We start from the raw sequence: 24,291 nt of genomic DNA, 5'->3' as shown, positions 1-24,291 counted from the left end.
TGTTCAGATTTTCTTGTTTCTTCTTGAGCCCATTTTTGGCAATTTCTGTGTTTCTAGGAACTTGTCCATTTTTTATTGCTTTGCAGTTTATCTAGTTTAATTTGTTTTTAAATTTTTTATATACATTTATTTATTTTTGAGAGACAGAGAGAGACAGAGCACAAGTGGGGAAGGGACAGAGAGAAGAAGACACAGAATCAGAAGCAGTTTCCAGGCTCTGAGCTGTCAGCACAGGGCCTGATGTGGGGCTCGAACTCACAAGCCGTGAGATCATGACCTGAGCTGAAGTCGGACGTTCAACCGACTGAGCCACCAGGCGCCCCTTATCTAGTTTAATTTGTATTGAACAAGAATGCATTTTTATATTGTGTATATATATGTGATTCGGTTTTATGTGAATTTATACTTAAACCATACAAAATAAATCTGCCATAAAACTGCCTTCCCTTGCCTTGCATACGTGACCTAAAAGGCATTTATCATGTTGGTGTTTTGAGCATTCCATTGGCTTCACATCCTTACCAGTACTTGGTATTTTCCATCTTTTGCATCTTAGCCATTTTGGTAGGGATGTTCCCAGTGTTTTTGTTTGGTTTTTAATTTTGCAGGTTTTATACTGTCATCTACAAACGCATTGTTACCAACAATGCCATCTGGGGTCGATCATTTTTATTGTTTTGTGTATTTGTAAAATCATTTTTAAGTTTATTTTAAAGTCTTACAGGGTTTGTTTGTTTTTTTTTTTTCTATTTAAAATGTGCCTCAAGTCCAGTTGAATGGAGGAGTCAGCATTTTCTCTCATTTTTGTCACTGTTAACACTTCCAAATCTGGTAGTTGAGCTTGCTTCATTGCTTTTCTTTTTCCTCAGAGTTTATGGTGCTTAAGGTCAACTTGAGCTAACTTAGTTAAAATATTACAATTGCTGATAATTCAAAAAGTGTTACACTCAGTAACATCCTTTCTGAAAAATACAGTGAAAGTTTGTAACTAAACTTGGTTGAAAGAATCAGAACTTTGCCAATAGATGATAAACTTCTCATACTTTCTTTGATACTCTGCTTCATAAACTTGTAAAGTTACTCTTTAACCTTTCCGTCAATCTGTGACAGTCATTTATTAAAAGATCTAATGAGACAACCAGGAACATTGAAATTGAAATTGTCCATGTTCCTGGCCAATTTATGTATCCCTCTCACGTGGTACCCTCACCTGGTTGCATTATTGATTATACTGTTTATTCCATGTTGAATATGTGCAACATGCTCTGTGTGGGTTATTTCTGTCTTGACTTTTCTGTGCTGCTGGCCAGCCACCAAATTAACTTTATGACCCTCTAATTGATCACAACCCTCAGCTTGAAAACCATTGATTTTACGGTTATTATCATCTGCTGCAGTGAGGCCAGTCTCCCCAAATCATATGGTCTTCCAGGGATGGGGTGGATGCATGGAACACAGTCACATTTCTGTTTGGAAGGAGGAAAAGAGGGTTGGAGACTAGAGGTTAGGCAACCAAGACCGTCCAGCTACAGGGACTACTTACCAAGCATCTGGTGTGGTTTGACATATGTGGGGTTGTTTGCCTTTATTCTAATGGCTCGCAACTATGACTTTTAGTTTTTCCTATTTGCTTATAGTTTTGTCTCTTTCCTCAGATACTTTTCTTGTCCCTGTCATGGTGCTTGCTGCTACGTTGTCTGCCATCTCCTACCTTCTCATTTTTAAACTGTCCCTTTTCATTTTGCTGTTTCTCATCTACTTAGGCCAAGAAGACTCTCCAGCTTCTTAAAAGTTGTGCCTCAAAAGTAATCAGGTTCTTAGCAGGGTCTTAGGTTTTTCTTTATGATCCTTTTCATGATTATGTTTGCTTATTAGGACTTTTAAAATTATGTCTGTAGTTTTTAGCTGTGGCCTAGATAACTAGGTTATCTCTGAAATATGAGAATACTCCTGCACCCTTCAGTCTTCCAGAACAAAAACTTCTATTACTAAAAGATAATAGTGTAATTACAATCCTTAAGGACTCTATTTACTCTATGGTCTTTGTAAGAGTTTAAGGTTATCAAACTTAACCTTGTTTTCTTGAGACAAATGGGGAAGGATGCTGACCTATAGTTTCACATCTGGGAACAACAACTAGAGTACCTTTAAGTTTAGAATTATGAATAACATCAAGTGTATTAGGAGGTACTCATTGTGGTAATCTGGCTTCAGTTAGCCAACAAATATTTACCTTCAAATACTGTGTTTCATAAATACTAAGATGCACATTTTCTTACATTTTAACATCTCTGAAATCAGGATGCTTAACAATTAATGGTGTCCCAAAAAAATTAAAAAAAAAAATTAATGGTGTCCTATGGTTGCTGTTGGCCCCGGGGCATATCGTGGTGTAGTTTCTGTGCGAACTTGATTATTAATCTTGGAGCCATGACTGAACTGCAGGCCCTTCGCTGTTTTAGTCAGCAAGCTATTGAACAATAAAACACTTAAGGATCTTTAAGGAAAGAATAGGAGTTTTGTTGCTGTCCAAAATCTCTTCTGTTGATACTTTCTGTTCAGATTAAGGTAGAACTACTACCACAGCTTACAGAATGAGCATCAGAAGCTTTAAAGAAACTCTCAGAGACTATGGAGTATAACTGTTTCAGGAAATGCTCCATGACCTGGGATCTTAAGAGTTCAAGGGCAATACTGAATGGAGAAATTTGGACATCTAAGGCTCCGAGTAAAAAAGTGGTTCAGAAGAGTTGAATGCTGAATGTGAAGAAATTTTAGAAATACCTTAACCAGTTTAGATTGCTTATATTTTCCTTTTTATCTGTGCATAATAGATGATTTAAGAACTTCCTAATAAGTCTAAAAGAATTCTTTCAGTATTTAAAAAAGTAAAATTTTCAAGCATCGTGTCATGATTTAGCAGGTTTCTTTCTTAGTGGTACGTCAACTAACAGTGCCTTTGATAAGCAATAATATCTTCACTGTGATGAAACAGAGTTTGATTTACTGTCACACTTCTTGTGTATTAGTGTACTGCTTCCTACGATAATTTACGCTGTCTTCTCCTAAGAGGAACTAAGGAACAATGCACATGTGAGTGAAGGTAACACCACCAGGCAGCGTGTGAATGATGGAGACCAGTAGGTCTCCAAGTGTGTTCCTGGAAGCAACAGCGGCAGCACCACCTGGGGGCTTATTCGCATGCAGATTCTCAGGCCCCACCCCAGACCCACTGAGTCAGCCTGTGTTTTAACAAGCCCTACGGGTGATTTTGATACCATGCTAAAGTTTGAGAACTACTGTTCGGGCAGAATTCTGGGAAAGGGAAACTTACTGGTGCTGTTCTATTGAGGTTAGGTATATGAGTGATTTAGAGGGTAAGAAAACATAGATTCCTTAAGTTCAGCTCAGTTACATGCTCACAGTGTGTTTAAGAAAAGTGAAAAAATGTACTACGTTGTGTCTCAGCCAGCTGCCGGTGACACAGGTATATAATGGAGTAGGCCAAAACCTGCCTGTCTTGCTTTCACTTTTGGTTGACTTTTGATCTTTGTCTTTTTAGCATGACGTATCTCAGACTTTGCTCAAGGCAACACTGGACAGTGTTGTAGAAGAATGTGTCAGCTTTGTGGGAGTGGATATTAACATCTGTTCTGAAGTTTTGTTGAGGTGAGACGAGAGGTCTGTGGCTGAAGAATACAGAATCTTCAGTTTAACTGGCTGTTCAGTTCAAACTGAGCTAACGTAAGGAGACACATGTATGAAGTTGTCAAGTATAAAAAACCTCTGAGTTCCTACCTTGCTCTAGGTAATCAGTTTGAGGGGAAGACATCGTTCAAAAAAAGACTTATAACAATTCACATTATCCTTTTTAATACTGCAAATCTAAAGTGAAGAGCATATGGTAACCATTGAGTGCATTAGTGTTGCTAATAGAACTTAAATAAGGTTAACATGGAAAAGAGCTATTTCCCACCACATGAGAGTAGATATTTTTCACTAGTTCAGTCTCTTGCATACATCTGTCAAAGCTGGCAATAACCAGAAGATAAATTCTGAGGGTTCAAAGTATGGTTACCATATTTTTACCTGGAATCTGCAAGTCACATATCAAAATCTTTATCGTACTATAATCATGTCTTATATACCCTTTTTAGTGTGGTTATAGAAGAGCTGCTTTTTTCCGTTCATAGTTTGGCATTTATTACACAAGTCTGCTGATGCAGCATGAAATTCTGGACCTCTGTAAAAGATCTAGACTTCTTTGCTTTGAGATTAGTATAGCAGAAAATATCCCTTACATTTAAAGGTGTTGACTTTCTACCACAGCTACAAACAGTCCATAATTTCATGTATAAAATTCAGTAATAGAATTAAGAATCTCTTAAATAGTAATTTTTAAAGTTAGCACCAAGCAAACTACTTAATGATAGAGTTTTTATATTTTTAAACTAACCAGGACAGTCATGACTTTCTATAGTTTAAGGCTTTATGTTAATGAGAATAGGCTGATTAAAAAAAAAACAGGGTACTACAACACAGCTGAAGCTATTGTAACTTTTGCTCCTAACTCACTTTGTAAACTAAGCAGGAAAAGGCAGAATTATTACTTGATTCAGAAACACGAGGAACATGAATAGTATAGAATTACTGTGGGGAACAATTCTTTTCTTTTCTTTTCCCAGTGTCCATCAGTTTACCAGCATCTTTATGACAGCTGCTGGTTTTGTCATTATTTTGCATTGTGTTGTCCTTGCCTCCTCTTGGACAACTCTTTCCCCTTTGTCTTTTTTATTTAACTCCCCTTTGGATTTACTTAACTTAGAGCCATATGACAGTATGTAATTGCAATGGTTTTTATGATGCATATCGTTGACTTTCCAGATGAGATCTTTTCTTTGATTATTCTTAGAACTATTGTATCTACCACATTATTCATTTTGTTTATTTTTTTAGGCATATTGCAGGACTCAATGCCAACCGAGCCAAAAATATTATTGAATGGCGAGAGAAAAATGGACCCTTTGTCAACCGAGAACAGCTAAAAAAAGTGAAAGGGCTGGGTCCAAAATCTTTCCAACAGTGTGCTGGCTTCATCAGAATCAACCAGGATTATATTAGAACATTTTGCAGGTGATTATTAAAGTGTGCGCTTTGGGTTCTGTTACCAACCTTCTCTGTTACTGTTGCCCATCCTGCTCACTGGCCTAAATCCTAGGTGTCCATTTGTTCAGTCCTTCAGTATATGTTGACTCTAATCTTTGCTCGGCACTGGGAATCCAGCAGTGAACAAATCAACAAATTCCATGTTCTCGTGAAGTTAAATTTTAACACGAGGCAAACAATAAATAAACTAGTAAAATAAATAGTTTCAGATGTAGTAAATATTATACACATTAAAACAGAGTGATACGACACTGTCTTGGGGAGCGGTACAACTGCTTTCAATGAGTTATTCATTGAAAAGTTATTTGAGCTGAATTTTGAATGAAATGAAGGAGCTAACCACACAGGGATTAGAAGGAAAGCATTATAGGAAGAGCATGCGGGATGTGTGCAAGGTCCTAAGGCACGACCAAATTTGGTGTATTCGGGAAATGAAACTAAGGCCAATGGGATTGGAGCATCACAAGTGGGAAGGACCGGTACAAGAAGAGGTGACAAAGAGGACTTCACAACAGCCACTTCATATTGACAGCTGTTTCCCTAAGTATACTTGGGCCTCCCCACACCCTCCTCCCTGACCAAAGCATAATTGTCAGTTGTGTAGATTGAGAGCTAAATTCTTGCTCTTAATTTCTAATCCTGCTAGCACAAAAGCAAAGAATTTGGGTAAACTTCGCATTTTGTAATCATGAAAGAATAGTTTTTATGTACTTGCTACTTTGGGACTACCTGTCTATATTCGTTTCTATTATGTTTTTCTTTTGACAAAATTATAATAAAGGGGCGCCTGGGAGGCTCAGTCAGTTAAGTGGCCGACTTCAGCTCAGGTCATGATCTCGCAGTTTGTGAGTTTGAGCCTCACCTTGGGCTCTGTGCTCAGAGCATGGAACCTGCTTCGGATTCTGTGTCTTCCTCTCTCTGTGCCCCTCCCCTGCTTGTGCTCTGTCTCTCTCTCAAAAATAAGTAAACATTAAAAAAATTTTTTTAATAAAAAATTGTAATAAAAGTAATATGGAAGAATAATCTTTAGTCTGGCAAAGACTAATAAGGGAAAACCAGACCCACTGGACAGTAATAATGATAATAATAATAATGGAAAACCAGCCCCACTGATAATAATAATATTAACAATATACAGTTATAGTTTCATAACTGGTTTTGATGTAGAAATAGATGAGAATAAAGTCTGCAATTCACCAAAATATAGACAGAATTTAGTTTATGATAAAGGTGGAGTTTCAAACACTGGTATTATGACAGCTGGCAGGAATTTGATATGTGTAGGGGAAACTGTAGTTGCACCTCATACCTTATACCCAAATAAATCCCAGATGGATCACAGACTTAAAAAGAAGAAGTGAAACTGCAAAAGTACCAGGAGACAACATGGGTAAACTTTGCAGAGGATTGGAGTGGCAGAAGGCCTTTTCTGAGTAGACCACAAAACCCAGAAGCCAGAAATGAAAAACAACGGAGGATAAAATAATCCCATGTTTCTTAGTTTATATGTTTTTTGAACACTTAGTTAGAACAGTATAAAAAATAAATGAAAAGGAAAGAGTACCTCAGCTTCTGACTTCAAATAGTTTCTTATATATTGCTTCCTGAAAGTAAATTTATACTTCTATCAACTTGTATGTTTATTATTTAAAAATTCAGGGGCGTCTGGGTGGCTCACTGGGTTGAGCATCCAACTCTTGATTTTAGCTCAGGTCATGATCCCAGGGTTGTGGGTGCTGCTCTGAGCGTGGAGCCTACTTAAGATTCTCTCTTGCTCTCTCGCTCTCACTCTCCCTCTCCCTCTCTCGCTCTCTCCCTCCCTGTGCCCCTCTCCCCTGTTTGCATGCTCTTTAGAAAAAAAAAAAAAAAAAGGATTGTGCTATGCAACTATTTGCAACTTGCTTTATTTGTTTCAGTAATACATCTTGGTTTTCTTTCCACATATTACATATCGATATAGATCATTATTTATGGTGTCTGCATAGTATTTAGTTTGTGGGGGAAACCATAGCTTAATCTAATCAGTATCCTATTGATGAACATTTGAGTTATTTTTAAAGCCTTATATTTTTTCAACTGATAATGAAGTACTTGAAGTTTCATGACTGTTACATCTTCTTGATAACTCATACCTTTGTTCGAAATGGACTGTTGCTATGTCATTGAGTGTTTTGTGCATTGAAATCTATTTTGTTTGCTAGCTATGTTGCTACACTTGCCTTTTCAGTATGCTTGGTATTTTTTTATTTTCAAACTTTCTATGACATTTAATTTTTGTTACAACTCTTGTAGATTGATAGATTTCATGGGTTTATCCAATTTTAATTAATACATTCACATTTACTACATTTATTGATATTTTGGACTTCATCTATCGTATATTTTCTCTTCATCATGCTTTCTGATTTTCTCTCATGCTGTTTGTTGGATTTCTCAGCTAACAAGTTTTCCTTATTTTTCCACCTCGTTTTTATCTCCCCTTAGTGATTTCAAGTTGTTTGTGTTTCTCTGGTGATTATCCTTAAGTGTGATTTGGACTGGCCTCTGCAGTTAATAGGTGTCTCTGTCCTCCCGGAAAAGACTAGCACCTTAGGACTCTTCCCAGCCTCTTTCCTTCAGCTGTATGTTCCATGATGAGATGACTTGGGATTTTAGTTTCAGACTATCCTATATATATATATATATATATATATATATATATATATATATATATATATATATATATAATATATTTATTTATATATTTATAAATATACATATATTTATATATTTAAATACATATGTTTATATATTATATATTTATATATTTATAAATAAGTATATTTATATATTTATATTTATATTTATATTTATTTATTTTGAGGAAGGGAGAGAGAGTGTGTGAGCAGGAGATGGGCAGTAAGAGAGGGAGACAGAGAATCCCAAGCAGGCTCCATGCTGTCAGCGCAGAGCCCAAATCAAGAAGCAGAGGCTTAACTGACTAAGCCTCCCAGGTGCCCCTATACATATATTTTTTACATTATTCATGAGCAGTTTTTTAACGTAGCAAGATTTTATAGTTTCTGTGCTCATCACTGTTTCTTGTAGCCCACATGATCACTCTTCTTGAATTTGTTGTTTTTGCTGGAATGTATTCTTAAATTCTTTTCAGAGAGAGTATATATATTATATGGGTTCTACTTCAATCCTTACATGTCTGAAAACAATTGTCATTTGCCCTCCTCTCTGAATGCTAGTTTGGCGAAGTATATGATTCTCGATTCAAAATCATTTTCTCTCAGAACTTTTAAGATACCAGTTCACTGCATTCTAGCATCTGCTGTTTATCAGGGAGTAATCTGATGCCAGTCTGATTCTAGTTCCTTGGGAAGTATTCTGTTTTATTTTTCTTTCTTGATTCTTAAGTCCTATTCTAAAGTTGCCCCACAGTATGTCAAATCTGAGTCTTTTCCCATTCATCCTATTCTGTAATCAGTGGGTTCTCTTAATTTGGGAACTTGTATTTTTCTTCAGTTCTGGGAAATTGTTTTCTCTTTCTCCTTCTCCCTTTCCTTTTTATTTAATTTATTTCTCTGCGGTTTTCTCTGTTCTCTCCTAGAATGATACTTTTACAGGCTAAATCAGTGAGGAATATTTTTGGCTTTAAGTAACAGGAAACTCTGTTAACAATGTTTAAGCAAATATGTGTTAATTTCTATGAAGGGAATGGTCAGAATGTGGGTGCTGTTTGTGCGTATTTGTGTGGCAGAAAAATAAGCACATTTTAAAGACTTTTCTTTTCTTCCCAATTTTCCCTTCCCTCCTACTCCTTGCCTCTTTCAATGGTGATAGTAGTCAGCAAACCGAATCTGCGGGCCAAATTCAGGGAGTTGCTGTGACATCTTCAGCAGGTGTTGAGGTCACAAATGAGAAGCAGGGCAAGAAGAAGAGCAAAACTGCAGTAAATGTTGTACTGAAGCCAAATCCTTTGGACCAAACTTGTATTCACCCGGAATCGTATGACATAGCGATGAGGTAAGTCTGAGGTCCATGTGAGAATTCTCCGTGTCCAGAGTGAGTTCTCTACAGCAAACGACCTTTGTTTTGGCATAATGGAGACTTAAAAAATATGGCCATATTTAACATGACAACATTTTTCAGAAGTTCCGCATTGCTGAGTTATGTGACACATTATTTTATTTCAGTGAGGAATGAAACCATTATTCCTGGAGCAGTGTCAAGCTAATAAACCCTGGTACTAATGGTGAAGTGTGTGTAATGGAAATTGCATGGCACTCTCCTCTGTTTGTTTTGGAAATTAACAAGACACAAATGACTAGCACCTGGCTTAAAGCTTGTGCTTATCTAAAGATAAAGCCCTTTTGGAAGTAAACAGCCAACTCTCAGATTTCTAATAAGTATTGCCCAGCTAGGTTATTACAAAGTCTAAGAAATGATGTACTTTTAATGAGCATACATTCCACAGAATGATATGGCGGAGGTTTTTGAGTACATGGAAAGATTTAATGCTAGGCATTAAAAGAAAAAAAAAATTAGCACCACATTGAATTAGTTTAAAAATTTTTAATTAGTGCAGAAACTGTCTCGCTACAACACTAAATAGTTTAAGGCTTTTAGTGAGTTAAATAACAGTAGGTTTTAAGATAGTATTTTAACGTTCATTGAATCTGAAGTGAGATTTTTAACTTGTTTTGAAAAATTTATATTTGATTATTTTAGTAAATGGAAATTGTTTTCTTTTTTAAAAGATGTTTGAAATTATACATTATATACCACATGTAGAGAACTTAGAAAATAGGGGAAAAAGAAGAAGTGAAAAATAATATTCTGTCAACATCAAAACAGTGGTACCTGTTTTTCCCCCAGCATTTTGTCATGGAAAAATTTAAGCATAAAATTGAAAAAACAAAGTTTACAGTGAATTCCTGTATACCCACACCTAGATTTTATCATTAACATTTTATTATGCCTGTTTTTCCACTTACCTGTCCATCTATTTGTTCCTCAGTCCTTCTTATTTTATGTATTTCAAAGAAAATTGCAGACATCAGTACACTTTCAACTAATACTTCAGTATGCATATCATTAACCAGAATTCTGATTATTAACAACATTTTTTCCTTTGAGGTAAAATTCACGTACGATTAAATTTTAAGTGTATATTAGCTGAGTTTTTGGCAAATACTTATATGTGTATAACCCAAACTCCTCTCGAGATCAAACAAACAAACAAACAAAAAAAACCTTGCCATCATCCTAAAACCTTTCCCCATCCTGGACAATCCCTGTCCAAGCCTCCTGGAGCTAACTGCATGTTCTGTCTTTTTCTGCCAAAGGTTACTTTGCCTCTTCTAGAACTTCTTATAAATGGTGCCATACAATTGTACTCTTGTGTAAGCCTTCTCTCAGCCTAAAGTTTAGAGATTTTTATCCATGTTGTAACAAGTTTGAGTGGCCTGTTTCTCTTTATTGCTAATATTTCGTCGTATGAATGTACCACAGTTTATTCTCCTTATTGAAATACCTTTACTATTTCCAATTTTGGGCTATTATGAGGAAAGCTGCTATGAATATTCTTATACAGTTTTTGTTGTTGACATTTGCTTCCATTTTTCTTGGAAAAATACTTAGGAGAGGATTTTCTGGCTCCATAAGGTAGGTGAATGTTTTAGTATTCTTAGAAACTTGTAGCCAATGCCATTTTGCACTCCCATTAACAATATATAAGAGTTCTGGTTACTGTGCACCGTTATCATCATTTGATGTTAGTCTTTTTCATTTTAGCCATTCTCTTATGTGTGTGGTAGAATCTCTTTGTGGTTTTGATTTGCATTTCTCTGATGACATTGAGTACTTTCTTGTGGGCTTATTAGCCATTGACGTACCTTCTTTTGGAAACTGTTCATATCATTTAACCATTTTCTAATTGAGTTGTTTACCTTTTTATTATTGGGTTGTGGGAATTTTTTAAATGTATTCTGGGTATTAGTCTTTTGTGAATATATGTTTTGTCCTGGGTTGTCGTTTACCTCTTTATTTTCTTATTGGTGTCTGTTGATGAGCAGAAGTTTTAAATTTCGATGATGTCTAATATATTGATATTTTCCTTTTATAGTTATTGCTTTCTGTGTCCCGTCTGAGAAACTTTTGCTACCTCAAAACATTTTTCAGTGTTTTCTTCCAAAAGCTTTTAGGTCTGTGATGCATCTGAAATAACAATTCATGTATGATTTGAAGTAAGGATCAAGGTTCGTTTTCTTTTGTCCATTATGAACATTCAGTTATTTTGGCACCAAGTTTGAAAAACAACAACACAACTTTGTTTTTTACCCGTTGCTTTGGTGGCTTTGTTGCAAACCAAGTGACTGTGTAAGTGTGGGTCTCTTTCTGGCTCTCTTCTTGTTTCATTGATCTGTTGGTCAGTACCATACTATATTGGTCTCTATAGCTTTATGCTAAGTTTTGAAGTATGAGAGTGTTAGTCCTCTAATTTTTTTTAAATACTACTCTGAATATCATAGATGATTTGTATTTTCCTGTACATTTTATAGTGAGCTTATCAAGTTTCATTAGAAATGATTGAGTTATGATTGGGATTACATGGAGTCTGTAGGTGAATTTAGGAATAGTTGATGTCTTCATAATACTGAGTCTTTTCACCATGAATTTATCACATCTTTTCACTTATTTTGGTCTTTCATTTCTCGCAGCAGTGTTTTAAAATTTCCACTGTACAGGTCTTATCTTGCATGTATTTTATGTTTTCCAACTTATAAATGGAAGTTTTTGAATTTGTTGCTAATTTTTGCTAATATGTAAAAATACAATTAATTTTTCATAGCAACTATGTATCCTGCAGCCTTGCTAATAAGTTCACATACTAGTTCTAGTAGGTGTTTGTAGGTTCTTTAAGTTTTCCTACATAAACAATTATGTTACTAGCAAATAGATGGAAGCGTTACTTCCTCTTTTTTAATCTTAATGCTTTTTCCTTTTCTTGCCCATTGCAATGGCTGGGACCTTTAGGACTGTGTTGAATAGGAGTGGTGAGAGTGGACTTCCTTGTCCTGTTCTCAGTCTTAGAACATGGTTCTCGTTTTTTTGATATTAAAAGAAAGTGTGGTCTCATGTTATAGTAATTGTGTGTGGTCTCATATTATAGTAATTGTGTTTTAAGTGTTTGTTGTTTGAGAAGATGCATGTGTACTGCACATGATTGTATACACTTCTTGCAACAGCTGACATCTTCATGGGTACTAAGTCAGCATTTTGTTATATGCAGCTCAGTGTCTTTTTAATAATGTATATTTTTGTTTGTTTTCCTAATATAGTTCTAATATAGTTTATAAATTTTTCAGCTTGCCTTCTAACATAAGCACAATTTTTTATTTTATTTCTGCCTATCTCTCTTTTTAAAAAGCTGGGTAATATTCCATCACATGATTGAAGTATAATTTGGTAATAGCAGTGGTTCCTCATGATGGATGGATTCCTAGAAGTGGAATTACTCTGCCAAAGGGTTTGAGAGTTTATGTGGCTCTTGATATATGTTGCCAAGTAACATACCAATTTGTAATGCCACCAGCAGTGTTGAAGCTGGAGAAATCTTGAATTTCTCCTTTTAAGCAGGACTTTTCTGCCAGTTTTCACATGGGCCACTGTCTGCATGTGGAGCATAAAAGCCCTACCAGCCCTACCCGTCTCTATGCTTCCTTTGGGAGTAACCTTGTCTCTCAGAAGGAGGATACTTGTAGACTATTTCATGGGAAGTTGTTTTCTACATGAAGTTCAACTCCGGACCTTTAAAATCTGGCAGCAGAACTAGTAATTTATCTGATTAAGCTTACCATCCCCATTATCCACCTTGGAACGATGATAGTCATTTCTGGCTCTCAAACATACTTAGTATAGACGTCACTCAACATACGTAGCTCGTACTTTCATATAGTGTTACACAAGGATCTTCCCAGGGAAGGAAAGCTCATAAAGCTTATGGGTAGGTCATCATTGGTTTGACCTCAGTTCTGTAAAAGTAAGTTCGACTGCAGTAAAGTTCATTTTTAGTTACATCAGAAAACCGGTAGGAATGTAATAATTGGCTTTCATGCCCCCCCTACCATAATGTCACTCCCAGATATACACCAAGATATGAAGCTGTTAAGTCTTTTTACTTCTGTATTTATGGTATTCTTTCTCACATAATATTTAGAAATCGTGATACTTTTTAACCTAACTTAGTCATTTAGTGGTTCTTTAAAAAGTCTATTTTTAAGCTATTTTTATTATTTATATTACTTTTTAAAAGTTTTATTTTACCAGTTTTATTTACATGTAGGGATTCTCTGTTAAATATTGAAGTGATTTGTTGTGTGTTTTCTAGTTTGTTTACCTTTTTTATCTCCTTACAATGCTATTTTGTTTTTGAAATATGGATGTTTAGCTTCTTTTTGCTTTTATGCAAATTGATATTCTCTTAATATAACTGATCTCTAAGATCAATACAGTATTTCCTATACTTTTTTCATATTCTTTGTGGTTTTGGTTTTTTACTCTATGAATTGTATTGATGATTTTATTTATTGTTTGGAATGTACAGAGCATTGTGGTAGGGCCTGAAGAATATGAAAATGAATGGAGGCACTTCATGCTTTCAGGGAACCTACCAAAGTAGAATAAAACTTACTCACAAATAATCATAACAGAGGTCAGCAGTCAATGCCCTTTGTGAAGCACAAAGGTGTTCACCGGACTGAGAGGTCATTGCCCAAGGGGATTGTCTTGTAAGGGCAAGATGACTTGAGGCCATTTGGATTGAGAAACTGAGAGGATGAACTGCTCTATCTGAGATGAGGAAGACCATGGTTGGAGCCAGGTTTGGGGGAAAGACCAGGAACTGGGTTTAAAGCATGTCCGGTTTGAGGCATCAAGCAGGGAGTTGGATGCACGAATCTGGAGTTTGGAAGAGCGGACTGGGCTGAGGATATTAATTTAAGACCCATGTATTTTTTTTTAAATTTTTTTTTTTTCAACGTTTTTAATTTATTTTTGGGACAGAGAGAGACAGAGCATGAACGGGGGAGGGGCAGAGAGAGAGGGAGACACAGAATCGGAAACAGGCTCCAGGCTCTGAGCCATCAGCCCAGAGCCTGACGCGGGGCTCGAACTCACGGACCGCGAGATCCTGACCTGGCTGAAGTCGGACGCTTAACCGACTGCGCCACCCAGGCGCCCCAAGACCCATGTATTTATGCAGGTCCTTAAATCCATGAGAAAGGAAGAAACAACCACAGGGGTGACCAAAGTTTGGTTAGTTCTTCAACTGCTCTTTTCCTCGTTCCCTCCAGTAACAGTTTCCACTTCCTCCTCCAGTGTCTCTGATGTTCATGTTATTTTTGCCATTTATATCCAGTTACTGTCTTTTATACCCTTCATCCAGTCTGTCAGACAACAGTATTGGCTGTCCTTTTATTATTTTTAAATTTTTTTTATTTATTTTTTTAAGCAGACTCCACACCCAGTGTGGAGCCCAACGCGGGGTTTGAACTCGTGACCCTGAGTTCAAGACCTGAGCTGAGATCAAGACTTGGACGCTTAACCAACCGAGCCATCCAGGCTCCCCATTCGTTGTCCTTTTAAAATATACCCAAGGTCTGACCACTTTTCATCAACTCTTGTGCTGTCATCTTTGTCTCAGTCACCATCATCTCCACCTGGATTACTGCATTTAGTCTAACAGGTTTCTCTGCTTCTACCACTGAGCATCTATCTGGATAGTCTAAGCATGACAGACAACTAGATTCTTTCAACATGTAAATCAGAGTGTGTCACTCTTCAGCATAAAACCCTGGTCTCAGTTTCACTTAGAATTAAGGCCAAGTCCCTATGCCTTCCAATGCCTTTTTGACCAGTTTCCTATTTTTCCCTCCCTTGCCCGTTCTACTCTAGCCATGCTGGCCTCCTTGCTATTCCTTGAACATGCCAAGCCTGCTCCCACATTAGGACCTTTACACTGTCTGGTCGACCCTCTTCCTGGAACACTTTTCCTCCAGATATCTGCACAGCTAACTACTTTACCTCCTTTACCTCACCAAGACTTTGCTCACATGCCACCTTGTCAACAAGACTGACCCTGACTACCCTACTTAAATCTGGAAGCCCTTACCCATAAGCCTGGTAATTCTGAGCCCCGTTACTCTGTTCTTTCTCTTTTTCCTACAGCACTTATCACCTTTATCATACTTTACAGCTTATATATTATGCTGGTTATATACGATCAGTCTCCCTGAGAGCAGGAATCTTTGAATGTATTCCAAGATTGCAGAACAGTACCCTGGAATACAGCAGGCACTCAGAAGGTATATGTTTAATGAATGAATAATTCTGTGAATACGAGCCTCGGTTAGTGGAAAGAAGTAGTGCCATTAACATTCATTATGCAACAAGAGAGGAGGACCAAGCCTTTGTATTTGTTGTTTTTGTGCGGGGCTGGTGAGGGCGGATGGGAGGTAAGAGATATAAAGAGAGGGAGAAAGGAGGATACAAATTTCAGCTTTAGATACGTTGAGTTTGAGTTGCTAAAATATTCATGAGAACCTCTCTTGCAAGCAAAAGGAAAGGTAGAGCTAGAGTTTAGGAAAAGGGCCTGGACTAGACATGATGACACATAGGATTGGAATTATCAGTGGAGAGGCAAGAGATAAGGAGTCATGTGAGCAGAGGCACTCATCCAAGGAAGCATGTAGAACAAGAGGAGAAGGTGGCTAAGGTCAAACACTTGAAGAATATCTACATTTAGAGGGCCAGAGGAGGGAGAGAAGTCAGAGAAGATAGAATATGAAAACAAACATCATGAAAGAAGGTCAGTAAGTTGATGGTGTCACATATGGCAGAATGGGTAAGTGGTTTAAGGATGTCACAGTCAGGGGGTCATTAGATGGGAAATTAACTTTAGTAGAGTGTCAGGGAAAGAAGCCAATGTGTAAGAGACTGGGGAAAAGCAAGCGGTAAGAATTAGAAGCAGGTAATTCTTCTGAGAAGTTTGGCAGTGAAAAGAAGGAGCCATGTGATGGAAGTCCAGGAAGAGGTAAGATAAAAGGTGGTTGCTGCTTTTAGCTTTTAGGGAGCGTAGAATGAAGAGACTGCAGCGATAACACATCTGTGGCCAAAACAAGAAGAGTAAGTAGTAGAGACATGAAAGATACCAGAGCCAGTCATAAAATTTTATAAAGCTAACATGCCTTATTCATTTAGCTCACTCCCCATCCCTAACCCCTACCTTTAGAGGTGAGACAACTATACAAGGTGGAGAGGTCAAGAGTCCTTAGCAGCCTGTGAGGAGTGAGGGTGGGGAGAGGAACAGAATCACCAGATGGAGCAGTAGCTTAGGGAAGTATGGATTAGGATGAGTAAAGATATGAAGACATCTAAGGAAGGGGATTCAAAGGTATTTTTGAATCTTTCAGTGAAGTAGGATTTAATGGAGTAAATGTGAAAAAGGCCCTGAAACAAGTAAAAGAGATTTAGAACAGAATGGCTTCAAAGGATTACTGAAGGAAGATCGATCTGTAGCAATAGTAGGTTTCTTAATCCCCTGTTCCACTTAAATCTGTAATAGGGATTCTCTGTGTTTTTTTCATTGACATTTCCCAAAAGCCTTGCATTATTCCTTACTCTCTCTCTGTTACTTAAAAATATCTTCTAGTAGAGGTGGGTATATTTCTGGGATGAATATGCTATTCCTGCTCTACACCCTGTTCCTCTCCTAACATGAGAAGATACCAAATTCGGTCACTATCAAGTTGCTTCTTTTGAAATGCACAGGCCCTCATTCTGAAAAACATAACGGAAGGGAATTCTTTTAATGCAATATTCAGGAAACATATCTGCAGCAGAGCAGCATAAAATCCTGCAGACTCTATGTGAAGAATTCATTTCCTACAGATCCCTTAATAAAATAAATAGGCCAAGTTTCCTTTAATGGAGGAGGTAATGTTTTCTCCAGAGGAAAGGCAGAGTCTAATTTCAGCCATGTGATGATAGAGAATAACAGTCAAATCCAGCGTATTCCAGCTACTCATTTCTTTTTCCTTTCCTTAGGAAACACATATACACATCTTGGTACTTTTCTGTGCTAAACACATACCATCTTTAAGGATATGATATCCTTAATCCGAATGATCGTTATGGATGTATGTATGATTATATTTAAATATATGGTTCCACTTAAATCAGGTTCCAAACCAGCTTTTTAATTGTAACCCAGTTAAGAGATCAGGCTTTGGAGCTAGTTAAAAGCTTAGGGTTTGAAGTGTCATAGATCTGGTTCATATCTTGGTTCTGTAAGCTGAGTTCTGTTAGTTTAGGCAGATTGCTTCACCTACCTGAGACTCTGTGTACCTTAAAAAGTGGGAATAATAATACACCAACCTCATAAGATTGCTCTGAAGTCAACAAGATGATGTTTCTAAAGTGCCTGATAATGAGGGAGATACTCAATGAATGTTTATTATTTGTATTGAACTATTAGCTATTCCCCAAACCTGACTGAGCTATATTTTCTTGTCCCAACGCTTTAAACATCTCTTTTCCACATTCTACTGGTTGAAATTCTTAAAGACCTAGCCCAAATGTCACCTCCTGTATGAAATCTTAGAAGGATACTCCTCTCTGGAAACGAGCTCTTTCTCCTGTATACAACTTCTGTACTTCACAAAGGCCACTTACTAATTATTGCCCTGCGTTACGGTTATTTGTAAGTTTTATCCTATTTTGGCTAAAAATGAAATGAATGAAATGTCTAGCTTTACTTCACTCCAGATATTTTTTCTCTCATCTAAAGTGGCTGAGGTCAATGCAGTTGCATAAGCCAAATTATTGATAGAACATCTAGAGCATCCTTTCTGCAATTGCCTATCCCACAAGTTGAGTGACATTTCAGAGTCCCTTATGGATTGAAGGTGTTTTCAGACCTCCCCAAGTTGAATCCCACGCCTTCACAGAGCATTGTGTCCAGAACCTTCCTAGATTTTACAGACTAGAAAAGAAGAGAGACTGTGAAAGATTACTTACCATTTTCTGTCATCAACCAGAAATTGTCACACTGTCCTCATGTGTGAGTGATTTCGTTGTGTTGGTGATAATGGGTCATGAGGAAAATTTCTGCCGTACTATGAGTAGAATGAAGTCCAGAAACAACCTATTTAGGGGTTGCCACAACCCCATGCCTCTTCTTTTTTGCCTTACCATTTTGGTTGGTCAAGAGAGCCAAAGACAAGCATCTGATTTCTCCTTTTTCTTGAATAAGGTATTAGGAGGTAGAGCTTTGTGCTGCGCATTATGCTGATTTGTACATGTCACCGTGAGACCTGGCACTGTCCCAGAGAATGTCCTGCATTGAGAATTTGATTCACTGCAGATAGTTAACCTTGAAAGTTGTGATGTTCTGAATTTAGCTTGAAAAAAATTCCAGGAAATTTAATGTCAAGACTGTCACGTGGCGCTCATGTCGATAAAGTATTGGCTGGTATTTAATTGTCATTTCCATTTTGGCCATTAGGGAGACATTTTAAAAGACTAGTTTCTGGAGGTGGTTAGTAGCCTGCATAGCAGGAACACACACGCAGCACCATTCTGATGGACTAGGCAAATGTGTATCAAGGAATGATTTGTGTCAGTGGCTGTACTGTGCCGTACTAGCACTATCATTTCCTTTATTACTGCCGAAGCACCTATTCCTGGCCCTTACAATCAATGCTGAAAGTATGTTTTCAGAGAGTAGACGACTATCCATTTAAAATCCAGGTCAGGGACAAGAGTGATCATGTAACTTGACAAAATATTTACTTGGGGAGGGCGAGGATATCTTCTATATAAAAGCCCAGTGATGTGTATTCTTAATTTACTAAAAACCTGTATCAGGTTTTTAAGACCAACAGTTGGTAAAAGGGTACAGACTTTCAGTTATGAGTAAGTCCTGAAGATCTAATATACAGCACGGTGATTATACCTAACAGTACTGTATTATGTACTTGAAAGTTGGTAAGTGAGTAGATCTCAAATGTTCTTACCACAAAAAAAGAAATGATAAGGGTCTCCTGGGTGGCTCAGTTGGTTGAGTTGTCCAGCTCTTGATTTCGGCTGAGGTCATGATCCCAGGGTTGTGGAATCGAGCCCTACATTGGGCTCTGTGTTAATCATGGAGCCTGCTTAAGATTGTCTCTCTCTCCCTCTGCCCGTCCCCTGCTTGCACACACTCTCTCTCTCTAAAAAAGAAGTAAATACCTAAGTAAGAAAAAAAAAAAAAGAAAGAAATGGTGATTATGTGACCTGATGGAGTTGCCACGATGGTAATCATTTTGCAGTTATGTAAGTGTCAAGTCAACTGGTTGTATACCTTAAATTTGTATAGTGTTTTATGTCAATTATGTCTTAATAAAGCTAGGGGGTAAAAACAAAAGTAGAATTAAGCCAACAGATACACAGGATTCTGTGATGAGATAAATGGATAAATGGATCCCAATGAGTGTTTCTGGCCCAAAAACAGTTGGGGACTAGGGTTTGGGGAGGCCCCGTAGAGGTCCTTCCTTGTCCCTGGCACGGAGCTACAGTAAGTCAACCCAGACAGTGACAAGTGGCCCATACTGAAGACCTTTAACGAGTGAGCACATCTTAGACTCGGTTTCTTTCCCATTCCTATTCAAGGATTTAGCATCTCAGAACTGCTCTTTTGGAATGATTTTCAGAGGCTTCATCACATTCTTCCCAAACTTAGCTCTCTGCCCAGCAAGAGCTAAGTTTTTGGCTAACGAGCAGCTGTAGTGCAGGGAGTTTAGATTGTTATTTTAAAACGAAACAGAACAACAAACAGCAGCATTAGAGCAGTGAGGTTTACAGATGTGACATACTTAGCTTTGACTGTGAGCAACCCAGAAGGCGCAGGACTTGAGGTGATTTGTAACTTTCCTGAGCTCACACACTCACACACCTCCTCACATCTAAACTTCACCGCAGCTTGCTTCTGCGTTCGCATGCCAGCTCACTTCTGCAATGATAAAAACATGTCTCTTTGTGGGGAAAGTTGCCTGAAAAGAAACCCAACAACAAATAAATGCCGTGAAAAAAAAAAAAAAAAAGTGAAGATTAGGTAAACAGATGTAAGAAATTATTTGCACATTTGAAAGGTGCATTTTTCTGGGCTTGCCTCACAAGAGTTGGCAGCTTTGGGACGTGAAAATTAAGACAGAATCGTTGCTGACTTGTGACAAGTGATGTGTTAGCATGTGTGTTACCCAGCCGGTTACCCTACGTTAGTTCCTGTGGAGCTGTGACTGCCTCTTCAGAGAGATACACAGCCTCATAAGAGGGTGGCCAAGCCTAAACTATTAAGGTAAGTGGGCAGGTTATAAAAGTGATTTTAGGTTTTCTTTTCTTTTTTCTTCTTTTTGGTAGTTAAAACCCCCAAACATCAGATCGTAATTCCCAGGAAGTAACATTTATCACATTTTTGAAAGGGCCTTCACAAAAGAGCCGGTCAAAGAGCATCTGCCCATTTGACAACCAGATGACCAGGCTGTGGGCTCTTAGGAAGGGACTGTCATGTCTCATGCCCTGCTCGCTGTCCTGACACACCCTGTTTCAGGCAAGTCTGGTGGAGGGAACTGGGAACTTGAGGAATCTGAGACAGTACCTGACTGTCCCCTAGCTCTGTCTGGAAGCGGTACAGTACCAGACTACCTGGGTTCACACCATGCCTGTTTGATCTGGGAAAGTGATTTAATCTCCCCATACCTCAGTGTCCTTGTCTGTTCAGTGAGGAAAAGCATAGTACCTGTCTCATGGGATTACATGAGTTAATATATCTAGAATTCTTAGCCCCTGGGGCAGAGGAAGCTATTGTTGTTGCTCTAATTATTATTGCTGTTTTCTCTAAGTTTATGTATTTATTTATTTAGGTAATCTCTACAACCCAACGTGGGGCTCAAACCCATGACCCCAAGATCAAGAGGCACATGCTCTTACAGCTGAGCCAGCCAGTTGCCCCTTATTGCTGTTATTTTTGTTGTGATTGAGGAGGGGCTGTCAAGCTGAGCCTTTTATAAAAGAAAAGGGGGATGTGGTTTATAAATATTGGTCTCCCAGGAAGAAATTGTTCTACCATGTGATCTGGCGATAATTTGGGTCATTTAACATTGCTAATTAACATTAACTCTGGGTCTTGGGACTAAAGAAAATGCTGTGGTTTCTGTGCTGCGTTGTTGGATCAGCCTGTTAGCACCCAGTGGAGGAGGAGTGGCAGGGACTTGCCAGCCAGCCACAACATTGCGTTTGCTTCAGTCTCTCTCATCTCCAAAGTATCGGCCCTCTCCTTCTCTCCTCTTCTTCAGGCTTAGATCACTCAGTCTGGAGCCTGAAATTCAGTAGGGTATCGATCTAGTCTCCCACTGTCTCCCTCCTCCCTTTCCTGTCCCCAGTCTCACTATGGATTTTAACTTTAGCCTGTCTTCTAACTCTCTGTGGGACCAGAAGCAAATTACTTTCACCTCAATTGCACACTCTCTAAATGGAATAAAAATGGCTCTGCCCATTCAGAGGACAGCTAGGGGTTTTATGGAAATGACAGATGTTTAGCATTTTCAAATTCCTTGAAAGGAGGATTCTTTGGCAGTACCAAATTCATAGTAAAAAGGCTGTTTTCTCAAGGAGGAAAGGCCTTACCCTAATACCTGAGCTTTATCTCCTAGTAGTGCCGGAGCTATTTAATTTCAGCTCTGCCATCACTAGCCTATATGTTTTTGAGGACTACTTTTTTTATTTGCTCTCTTCTTTCAAATATTCATAGGCACTAATCCACATTATGGCTTTACAGCCAGTAAATTAAATTATATGAATTCTAAACACAGTGTTTTTGAGCTGTAGAGAGTGTACAGCCTTTGAAACCACTAACTTAATTTTGTCCAACTTTTACTGAGTAACTCAAAAAGAGCCAAACTTTTTCCTTTTGAATTTGGTTTGAAAAAAAAAATAATAAATTGTTCCCAGGCAGTGGTCCTTGGGTGCCAAAGTTTAGCCGTGATCTAAATCTTCTGTCTGCATTGAATATTCCCCAAACTAAAGGGTTAAGGAGTGTTAATGAAGAGGTGATATATGAGAGCTTTTTCCTTACCTACATCCTTGCGGTCTCCGATGTGTGACTTGGGGCACATCACTTAATCTATCAGAGTTTTGATTCTCTTGTCTGCAAATCTATATCCACAATAAATTTTTGAGAGAGTTCAATGAAATCATCTTTACTGAGCACTTTCAAAGTGTGTTTATCTGCAGGTAAAATCCTACTTCCTGCTTCTAGAAGACCAGGTGGAAGTGGAAGATTATTTATTCTGACATATTGTCTTTGCTTAAAATTAGACTTAGTAAGCTCATCCGAGGCAGAGGCTCTGTCACCGTCTTTCATAGTCTTCTTCCACAGTAAATAAATACTTAGTGAAAAAAGCTGAATATGCTTCTCTAAATTATTTTTCAGATGCTTCAAAATGCTTTAGCATTTTGTCACATTCCTTTGAAGAGCTGTGTGTGTGTGTGTGTGTGTGTGTGTGTGTGTGTGTGTGTTTAAAGCAACCAGACTCCATGGAAAGAGGATGATCAAGCTGAGTAATATAGGATTGTTGGGGTTTTCTCTGGTTCTTTTTATTCGAGAGGAGGTGTTGTTGTTTTAAAAAATGTAAGAAAACTAATTTCCCTTTGTCACTTATAAGTTTATTTCTAAGGCAGCTCCTAAAACAGATTTTAGAAATGATGTGATTACATCATTTCAGTGCATGATGCCTTCCCATTTTTATCTACTCATACCCATTTGGATGTATATGTATATACATTTTTAAAATTACAGTTTTAATTATATTATCATCACACAGTATACCATAACCTAGCAAGTGGTTCTGAAATAGGAAAAGCCACATAAAAACCAATACTACTTATTCTTTGTGGCATTGGTTATTTATTATTTCACTGATCGTAGATGTTTTGTTTGATGCAACTGTGTAAGCACACTGGCATTTTTTTTATAAAGCTAATTCCCTCTACTAAATTGCTAAAATAAAATAAAACAGCTTTCTAAGGATATGTTCTCTACAGACAGTTAATGCAGTGTGCATGCCATGTCCAGTTTCTATGCATGTATACCAGATCTTTGAAAAAGAAGGAAACATTTGAAGTTCTTCAGAAGTTAGAAGCAGGTAATAGTGTGATGCTTCTAAACCAAGTCTTTTGGAAGACAAACTGCTTCTTAGTCTATGACAGCTCCTTTTCAATTGCTCTTGTTTTTTGTTTTTATTTCTGCCACTCATAGATGCAGGGGGGTGTTCAGATGCAGGGTTTGTTCAGATGCAAGAGGTGCTCCAAAGACACGCCAACTGATACCAAGCCAGTGCCGCCGAAGATGCCCCTGGCTGCCTCCTGGATAGCCCCATACCATTTAAAACTCTACTCTTAGATAAAAGTCCGTAAGGGCTTTCAGAGCAATTCCTGTATCCTTTCTTGAAAGGGTTACATTTTTTAAAAGTTTATCTGCAGGCCTCAGAAGCCAGTTGGCTGTAAGTTCTTGTGAAAAAATTGCTTGCGGTAAGTTTCTCTGGTTGATCACATGCTAAGAAAAACCACTGAAGGGTTATCTTCAGTTACCTACCAGCTTCTCCAATACAGTAGATTCTGTGGGCCTCTCCCTGAACGCACTCTACTTGAATTTACCATTACTCATGGATTTTGCACCAGCAAAGAGTTTTAAGGATTTTGGCCCAGTTCAGTGTCTCAGTTTAACACAGAGGTTAGACGATTAATGATTAAGGTGCAACTCACATTGCTGCCCCTTTGACATGGCTGCTGACACAGCAGATGCGATAAAGCCAGCACCCTCCCTCCAAGCTGAACTAAGCGTGTACTGCTGTGTGCCCACCTGTGTAGATGCAGCTCCTGTAGGTAGTGTGAAAGGAGTCCCGGGTCTTTCTTTTCTGCCACAGTGGAACTTATAGTTGGTCTTTAATATTAAGAGCAGTACATTTGAAAATACACATAGAACCTGTGGTATTGGCATAAAAAATTATTTCTGAACTTTCATTTGTGTCCCACCACTTA

The 24,291-nt window shown here is 37.9% G+C and overlaps 1 protein-coding gene across 6 annotated transcripts in view; it reads left to right on the top strand.

Moving 5' to 3' along the window:
• Positions 1–24,291, top strand: part of SRBD1 (S1 RNA binding domain 1) — a 199,460-nt gene that overhangs the window by 165,782 nt on the left and 9,387 nt on the right. For 4 of the 6 annotated variants that reach the window (XM_042981316.1, XM_007097854.2, XM_042981314.1 and 1 more), the window contains exons 17-19: positions 3,563–3,669; positions 4,957–5,133; positions 8,998–9,180. In XM_042981316.1, coding sequence (XP_042837250.1) covers positions 3,563–3,669; positions 4,957–5,133; positions 8,998–9,180 — 467 coding nt within the window. The remainder of the gene's footprint in view (positions 1–3,562; positions 3,670–4,956; positions 5,134–8,997; positions 9,181–24,291) is intronic. The other 2 variants (XM_042981313.1, XM_042981315.1) reach the window with 2 other exon arrangements.

Source organism: Panthera tigris, chromosome A3 (genome assembly GCF_018350195.1).
Source record: "Panthera tigris isolate Pti1 chromosome A3, P.tigris_Pti1_mat1.1, whole genome shotgun sequence".
Lineage (NCBI taxonomy): Eukaryota > Metazoa > Chordata > Mammalia > Carnivora > Felidae > Panthera > Panthera tigris.
This window is presented reverse-complemented; position numbering and strand designations above follow the sequence as displayed.